This window comes from Echinops telfairi, unplaced genomic scaffold (genome assembly GCF_000313985.2).
Source record: "Echinops telfairi isolate 266 unplaced genomic scaffold, ASM31398v2 ScPeMD7_7469;HRSCAF=8507_1, whole genome shotgun sequence".
Lineage (NCBI taxonomy): Eukaryota > Metazoa > Chordata > Mammalia > Afrosoricida > Tenrecidae > Echinops > Echinops telfairi.
In genome coordinates this window covers 133,195,934-133,205,204 of record NW_022111373.1, presented here as the reverse complement: position 1 = coordinate 133,205,204, position 9,271 = coordinate 133,195,934, and the positions used below count along the sequence as shown (strand labels likewise).

General features: G+C 34.9%; 1 protein-coding gene across 4 annotated transcripts in view; it reads right to left on the bottom strand.

Annotated features, from left to right (window-relative positions):
* CDH18 (cadherin 18) overlaps positions 1 to 9,271 on the bottom strand; it is a 653,448-nt gene that overhangs the window by 51,251 nt on the left and 592,926 nt on the right. For all 4 annotated transcript variants that reach the window (XM_045285189.1, XM_004698093.2, XM_013008043.3 and 1 more), the window contains exon 8: positions 8,613 to 8,749. In XM_045285189.1, coding sequence (XP_045141124.1) covers positions 8,613 to 8,749 — 137 coding nt within the window. The remainder of the gene's footprint in view (positions 1 to 8,612; positions 8,750 to 9,271) is intronic.

Sequence of the window (9,271 nt, the reverse complement as noted above, 5' to 3'; positions counted from 1 at the left end):
GTTGCTACACATATCTTACAAATAAAAAGGGAAAATACACACAGAGCATTAAGCCTAAATAGGTGGCTTTGAGAATAAAATTTATTCTTATAAAAACAGAAATGGAGACACAAAATTGTAATACTCTTCTCATTTTAAATATAATTTTTATTTATGCAATTTGCTTTCCAAAAACCAACCCACCATGCAGAAATTGGTAATTTCATGATGAATTTTAATAACATTTGTAGCTACAAAATACCAGGCAATTATTTTTTCATAAAGCAACAAGAGAGTCAACACCATGATATGGTTTAAATGACTCTACAGTCCACTGTCACTGAGCGGATTTGGATGGCCATCCGATGCACGGTTGCACTGCTTCCAGGTTGTCAGCCTTTATGGGAGCAGAAAGTCTTATCTTTCTACTGATAGGCTGGTGGGCTTGAACTATTGCTATTGCACTGAGCAGCCAAATGATTAATCAACTATCCCACCCATACTCGGGCTCCTTAGCTATCCCCAATCCTGCTTCAGGCCTGGCTATTGCAAGAACAAATTATGGACCGATGTACATCGGAAACATAGCTGTAAAAATCCTCAACAAAATGTATGTCATTGAATCCAACAGTCACAGTGCATCAACATCCTGTACAAGTATTCCCAGGACTGAAAAGGCTGGTTGCTCAATATTTGAAAATTAGTAAATATAATCATTTATCAACACATGCACACACACATGCATACAAACATAATTATGTCAAGATGTGCAAGAAAATTCTTAATGACATATAACCATTTATCACTAAAATGTAAAATATATAAAGAACAACACTCCGAAACCTTTGAACAACATTCCTCATTGTGAAAAAGTGCATGCACTAAGAACCCACCACTAACGTCCTTCTCATAAGTTAAAGATTAATTTATTTAATTCCTGAGTTGAAAATAATGTGGGGATATATCCTCTCAGTACTCTGGACATTGTCTTGAAAGGTGTAATGAGTTTGATTAGATGGAAAAATAAATAAAATCATACTAACTTTAAAATAATAATCGAACGTTGGCTACAGGCAGCATCTTATTCTATGTAGAAAGCCCCAAAGTATCTACAAATGCTATTCGAATTAAATAAAATAGTTAAAAATATTAAATAGTTATTAAAAATTCAATTATCAAACAAAATACCAACTAAGAATTACATATTCAGAAAAAGTCTTCAGCACATATGAAATAAATTTGAAGATAAACAGAAAATGAAGGTAACATGTAACAAAAAATCACATCAACCTTGAAAGAAATGCTAAAGGGTGTCCTTCAGACAGAAAACCAACAATGTCCACCACAATCTGAAATTAAGACAGATGCCCTATCATCCAGGAGCCAAGTCAGTAAAAAGAATTCTTAAAAATAAGATAAGTTCACAAGACTGAAAATAGAAAACCAGGGGTATCAATCAGTAACAATTGTGTTACAATGTCATTTCTTACCAAATTGAAATACAGATTTAGCAAAATCTCAATAAAAATTGACCTGACATTGGTCAATAACTTAAAACGTGTCCTTCACTCTTACATGGAAAAATGAAGCAAACATTTTTGTAAAACAAAATTGATTGATTGCTCATACTATGTGACCTTAAGTATATATATTATATATGTATGGTATAAGATATATATGTCATAAAACCATAGCAAAAAAAACCAAACTCAAAAACCCATGGCCTCCATCAATTTCCACTGATAGAAAATGTACAATAGTTCCATTAAGTTTCCTGAGACTGCAAAGCTGGAGAAGGGCAGATGGGCTCATAAACTTTAATCAGTGAAAGAATATTCTGTGAAACAATAATGATATTTTAAAATAATGGTATAATGATAGTGGGACAATTCAAAATTTACATACAAAGAAAAGTAAACATCACCCTTATCTTGCACCATGTAAAAATATAATTAAACTATACTACAGTGTAAAAAATAAAAGCTCAAACTTGAACTATATAATTAAAATAGGGCAAAATTATATTATTTTGAGTCTAGTAAAGATTTCCTATAAAAGACATTAAAATCAAGAACAAGATGTACTGGACAATATAAAAAGCATGCTTTTTAAGAACTCTTTCATTTCTATGAGTATATTATTTAAAAAGAACAAGTGAAGACAAAATATGTGGAAATACTTGTAAAATCATGTATCTCATTAAGTTGTGTACCCATAAAATAGTAAAACCTCAAAAGTTAATCATAAAAATTCTAGGCATTTTGTTTATATGTGCAAAATTTAACAGAAATTGACCATCGCATATCCACAGATGGTAAAGAAGCCTATGAAGTACTTTCTATCATCGGTTGTCTGGTTAAACGCAAAGTAAAAGAGAAGTGAACTGTCAGTTGTTAGAATGAGGGGAAATAATGACAACTTTAGGATATCGGAGAGCATCAGGTAGCAATGCAAATTGATATTGGCCATTTGCAAAAAAAAAAAAAAGGCATATTTTCAAAAAGTTTGTTAATGACCTAACATTTAGCTCTTTAAGAGAATAATGCTACAACACAAGTTCTCATAAAATCTGGGTAAAATATTTACTGCAGCATTGTTTAGAATCACCAAGAAGAAGAAACAAGGCAAAGTTCCATCAACTGATTAATAAACTGTGGTGCTGTGGTAACCACACAATTTCATGTCAACTTGATAAATGAGAATGAAGGGGCGGAGTCTAGCCTGTCAACAGGTCATACCTGGTGACCCCTCCTTTGGGGCTTGGCCTTCTCATGAGCATTCTGAGCATTCTGGGACTTTCTTCCTCCCAGGAGGCAGTACACACTCTCTCTGCTTCACATTCTGTGGATAAGCCACATGGAGCCACACTGATGGCAGGCAGAGCCCTGCAGGTGTGTCCACTGCCATTGGATCTGCAGGACTCTCCACCCATTGGCCAGTGATCTCCCTTCATTCGGCATCATTGCATGTGTGCTGCGTGAGGCTAATATGTTCTATTGAGGCATGATTACTTCGTATGCAGGTAGAATTGGGATCATGATAGCGTGTGTGGCGGGGGGAGTTCCATTTCATTTTTGATAGCTTCCAATTTTCCTACGGTCATAATTCACACATTAGAAATTCCAGTTATTAGCAGATGTTGACAGCTGTTTTCTCTCACTTTGAGTCTTGCCCCTAAGCAAACGAACATCACAAGGCTTTCTTCCCGCCGGGTCGAATCCATCCACATTATTAGGGTAGAATCTATTTGAGAAGGTATCTCTTCCTCTGTCATATTTTGAGTGCTTTCCACTTCAAAGATTAACATCCCAACTTTATACCTGACAATGTTCAGCTACCATTTATTAGGTTTTCAATATCTGACAATGTTTCAATGTTATCCATAAGATTTCAGTAGCTAAATCCTCTGCAATTAACAGCCGATTCCTTCTTCGAAGTCTTTTCTGAGTCTGGAAGCTCTGCTGAAGCCTGTTCACTTTGGGCAACCCTGTGGGTCTGTGAAAATGCCAGTGACATAACTTCCACCATCACAGAACAAGGGGATCTTGCATGAATTAAAATCAGGAAAGTTGTGTGTCTAGGTTTTGTCCTCTCATTATACTCATTTAATCTGTATGCTGAGTAATTAACCAAAGCAGCTGGATTATGTGAAGAAGAATCCTGTATCAGAGGAGGAAGGCTTACTAAAACCTGTGATAAGCAGATGACACAACCTTGTTTGCTGAAACTTAGGGGCGCTTGATGCACTTGCCGATGAAAATCAAGGATTGCAGTCTTCAATATGAAAAATAATTCCATATGGATTACAATACAATGTAAATGTAAGAAGACTAAAAAACACACAACTGGACCCATAGGTAACATTATGATCATGGAGAAAAAAATTGTAGCTGCCAAGGATTCCATCTATCTTTGGACCACAGTCAATGCTTGTGTAAGCAGTAGTTGAAAGGTCAAAGGGCACATTACATTTGGTGAATCTTCTCCAAAAGACTGAGGCCTTTCCTTTGGTGATGGTTCCTGTCTTCCTATGAATTCCCTGTCATGAAGAAACCAGTGGGATCAAAAGATATCTATTTTTTTCTTGATACAGGGTAGCTTTGGCCTCATTATCTCACTCCTAGTACATGGGTTCATCTGCCTTTTGGGGGCACCTCTCTTTTTTTCCTCCAACAGTTTTATTGGACGTAATTTACATATCATACAATGAAATAGTTCAACCGTCCAAACATATCTAGGGGAATTGTATAATCACCACCACATGCATCCGAGAGTGTTCTCTCCACCCATGGTTGATTCACCCACCAGAGTTGTTCTATGGCAATCAGCTCCAGTGTCCCCCCCACCGCCACCTTCTTTATTTGCTACCAAACTCCCCTTGTCCTCCTTAGCACACCTCCCTCCTTTACAGTCCCTCTAACACCTTGCTTCGGCTATTATCCTCCTGAGCTTCACCGCTGGGAAACCCCACAGAAAACAATGAAAAACAAATCACACGAAGGTGGTAAGGATAAGATCACTTTTGTATGAAGGCAAACATACAAATACTCCATCAGAGAAAGACGACCCCCATCAACATTCAAGAAGTCAGGGAAGAAGCTTTTTTGTCAAGAACATCAAAGAGATACTTCTCCCCCCGCCCCCCGGAACAAATTCAGGACTGTTTATGAAGAGGGCAACTGGCCAGGTGAGTTCCATGCAGTGCGATCAAGATTACAGTGGTCTCTTTCTGTCCTTGCCACAGACCCTGAGGTGGGCTAGCAGAGCAGCCAGAATCATCAACTTATAAATGCAGCTCCACAGAACAACAGGCTTTTCACAAGTTATTACATTAAGAAGATTAAGAAAATAACAACTGGGACAAGTATCAATTGCATTTCTAAAACACAATTTGCGAGAAAAATACTTAGATGACTTGGCTGATGTTGAGGTGATGGCTTAGAAGCAGTTATACCAGAAAAGGTTTCCATCTATATTTAACAGACACATACGCAGCGTAATCAGTGCAGAAATGTGCACTTTTCTACGTTCAGGCTCCCAACATGGCTATAAAATCATAACTAGTACTTACTCTTTATATTCACCTGTTTATGGGTAGGAATCAATTATGTTTTAGTTATGCAGATGGAAATGGTCTTTAAGTTTGTTTATTACCATCTATAAACTTCAATAGTCTATTATTTACTATATTGGTTTACTTAGTAGACATGTATTAACTCAATTCCCCTAAGATCCACCTCTGAATAGTATATATTTTTTCTGGTAACTATATTTGTAAGACATAGTTTTGGAGGCAAATGAATAAATAGTCTCTTTGGTAATAGCTGAAAAGTCACATTTCTAATTGTATAAGGAGCACTCAGAGCTTCATTGGTTAGCAGTTTGAAACCACTAGCTGAGTCACAGGAGAAAAACAAGATTTTCTACTTCCATAAAGAGTTAGTCTCATAAGCCCACAGGGGTAGTTCAACTTTGTCCTTTAGGGTTGGCATGACTTGGAATTGACTAGATGGCAGTGAACATTTTTACATACATGTACATGTGTGTAAAACATGTTTATGCATATATAACATATAAGATACATGTATACATAAGTATATATGTACATATATATGTATGTTAAATATGTGTACACACATTTGTATATGTATGTCTATGTATATCAAGAAGTATGTATACAAGTATATATAAAATGTCTATGTATACATATATTTCATATATATATGTGTGGGGCAATAAATGTACAAATGTGCTTTACACTATTGATGTATGTATGGATTGTGATAAGAGTTGTATGAGCCCCTAGTAAAATGATTTAAAAAAAGAAATAAATAGTTCACATACAAAAAATGTTTGTGTGTATATACATACGTGTGTGTATATATAATACATGTACTTAAATATGTGTGTTGGTATGTATGCATATTTATGTACATTTATACATACTCTTAAATGAATTTATACTTGATTAAAGTATTATTTTCACTGAAATAATGAACAGGAAGCTATCTAAAATGTGGTCTATGATAGAAATACCTCTGAAGCTGAAAGTGAAATTGCTTTAAAAGGTGTTTTCTCTGTCTTTCATTGTGTCTGATAAAAAAATAGCAGTTTATGGTGATGTGTAATGTTCATCCTCTATTCCAGGAGCACATTTTCAGGAAGAAATATGCAATATTTCCTGAAAATATCTTCTACCATGCTTAGATATATAAATCTATTCAATCAATTATCTTTCCACTATTTTTTATTGAGCCTTGATTATCTGCCAGGTATGATAGCCCCTTGACTTACTTAAGGGCATGCAACTGCACTCCTAGTTTTTCATTCCAACAACAAAACTTAACCCAAATCATCCCAAATTTACTCACTCACGGTTTCCTTATAATAGCTATTTAAAAATAATTAGTAAATGCTGCATGGTTTTGATTAGCACATTGCGGTGACCTGAGCTGATTGTGCAGATGGAAAATGCAGGTAGGCTGTTAAAGCTTGATTTAGCCTAATGATTACTCAAGTACATAGAAAACCATAAGAGCACGAGTTGCACGGAGAACACCAACAGGAATGGCTCTACTGGAAAAAGAGGCTTAACAGTAAGTGTTTGTAGTTATGTGGGGAAATTGGAACACTTATATACTGCCTTTGGGAATGAAAATGAGTCACCTTACAATTCCTTCATAGAGTTTCCATACATCCAGCATATGTTCATACAAAAAATATGTTCATCTAAGTTCACAGTAGCATTATATACAATGAGCAATAAATGAAAACAACTCAAATGTCTATCAGATGATGAGCAGAGGAATAACTGTAGTATATCTATGCAAAGGTATATTTTCAACAATAAATATAAGTTAAATGCTGATAGATGCTATGACATAGGTGAACTTTGGAAATTTTATGCTAATGGAAATCAGCCAGTCATAAAGTATCATATGATGTATGATTTCATTTATATTTAATATCCAGAGTCAGTACATTTGTAGTGACAGAAAAATTAGTATCTGCCTAGGGCTGTGGTAGGGTGCTGATAGAAGGTTACAGGTAATGATTACAAGGTTTGAGGATTCTGAAAATCCTTTTGGGGGCGTAATTACAATGTTTAAAATATGAAAGTGGTGATGAACATCCAACTCTGAAGAAATGCTATCTGTTTGCGCACTTCAAATAAATGAAGTGTATTATTAGTGAATTTTACATCAATAAATCTATAATTCGATGGGTTTTTCTCTTTTCGCCCCCTAAATCCTCTTGAAACAAAAAGGGAATGAGAAAGGACATAATGCCATAAAATAATGCCTTAGTGTTTTAAGAAATCATACTTTTTTTGTCATCTCACGAGTAGCTGGAGTTATATCCTAACTGTAATATCTAATTTCTGCATACAATTCTAAACTAGGAGTGATTCATACCTGTTTTACTTGCTGACAAACAGACTAAGTTGTGAGCACACATTTGCTTTCTTATGAATTTCATTTGAATTCTAATATCATTATATGTAGTGCCTAACTTTCAACATGTCTTGGTTATGATGAGCCACAATTACGATGGTCTTCATTTCTTCTCTTCTGATTTTTAAGATTATACATGTGTCCATGTCTGTTGCAAAATATATCTGTAAGTTTATGTGTGATATTTTCAACATTCCAAAAGCAAATAATGATTGGATTTATAAATATACTTATAATAAAGCAATGATGATTAAAACGTTAAACAATGTGTTCAACTTACATCAAAACCAACTTACATAGTTGAAATGAGGCATAGGATAAGTCACAGGCTATGTGCATTGATATTTAGTGTTTTTCTGAATGTAGCTTTTACTAGGGTATAAAGATGGAACAATAATCTTTTTTGGTTTCCTCTAAAACATTTCTCCTTCCGAATGCCCACACATACCTTGTGAAATGCCAAAATGTATTATTTTATTAAAGGCTATAATATTTATGTGTTTACTGAAATTTGAAGAGTTGTGCTTTACTGATAAATTCATCAAGTGCAAAACAGTCCTTTCCAACTTTCCCTTAAACTTCAGTATAAAATAAACCACCATCCTTCTATTACCTTGATGCCTTGAGTAAGGAACAAGGCAAAGTAAATCCTACAATTTGGAAGACCATCAAATCCTCTATAGGATGTGACTAGGCGTTCTGTGAGGTCAGTTTTCTGCCTCTCTATCAGGAGACTTGGTAGCACAGTGGTTATGAGTTGGTCTGCAATATGAAAGGTCAGCAGTTTGAAACCACCAACTGCTCTTTGGGAGAAAGGACTTTCCACTTCTGTAAACAGCTAAAATATCAGAAACTCACTGGGCAGTTCTACCCTTCCTACAGACAAGGTCATTATGAGTTGGCAACAACTACAGACAAGGTCGCTATGAGTTGGCAACAACTCGGTGGCAGTGAACATGATTGAAAAACATTATATAGATAGATAAAGCAAGGGGAATGATATAAGACTTATAGATGGAATAAGAGAATGAGTAATTCCACCTACTATACTGTGTCCACAATCCTAAATATGACATAAAAATTATAATAGTGTGAGCTTTGCTCTCAAGGAAATCTCAGTATTAGTCTTTGTCAGCAAGTGACATGTTTTATTATGATATGTAAATTAAAGAAGTTCACCATGTTCTGAAGCAGCAACTGTGATGTTGTACCATGGAGTTTCTTCTCTGTCAAGAACTTTGGTAGTCTTAATGGTACCAGTGTTGGCATCAATGTTGAAAAATCTGTTTTCTTCAGCATTGTAGTCAATGAAGTATCTAGATGGGGAAAAGAACACCAAACAATAAAAGTAAAGTTTCTTTGCATGAGATGTGATAGCAAAGAAAATACAAGTGAATCAACAATGTGTTTAATTAAATACATTAACTTTAAATTTTAATATTTGACTCAAGAGGAACTATGTAGAACCTATAGAGAACTTAGTTCCATGACTTTTTGTCTACCCTTTTTTAATGGCTAACCCCATTACTAAATCAAAATATACAGTAAATTTAATGAACACCATTTTGCCACAGTCCATGCATAAAACTAGATGAGAACTGAGTCATTAGTAAGACAATGAACAAATAAAAATAGCTGCCCGAAGTCTATTGGATGTTGAGGGAAAATGTTAAACCTAAGCATAAAATTTTACATTGTTACAAGTACAAATAACTTTAGGATCACCCTAAAGGTCAGGAGTGTATTCACTCTGGAGATTCATTATAGATAAAATTTGTAAATTAATATACAAACATTGCCACTGCATATTAGTTAGTCCAAGAATGAGTAAAATAAAC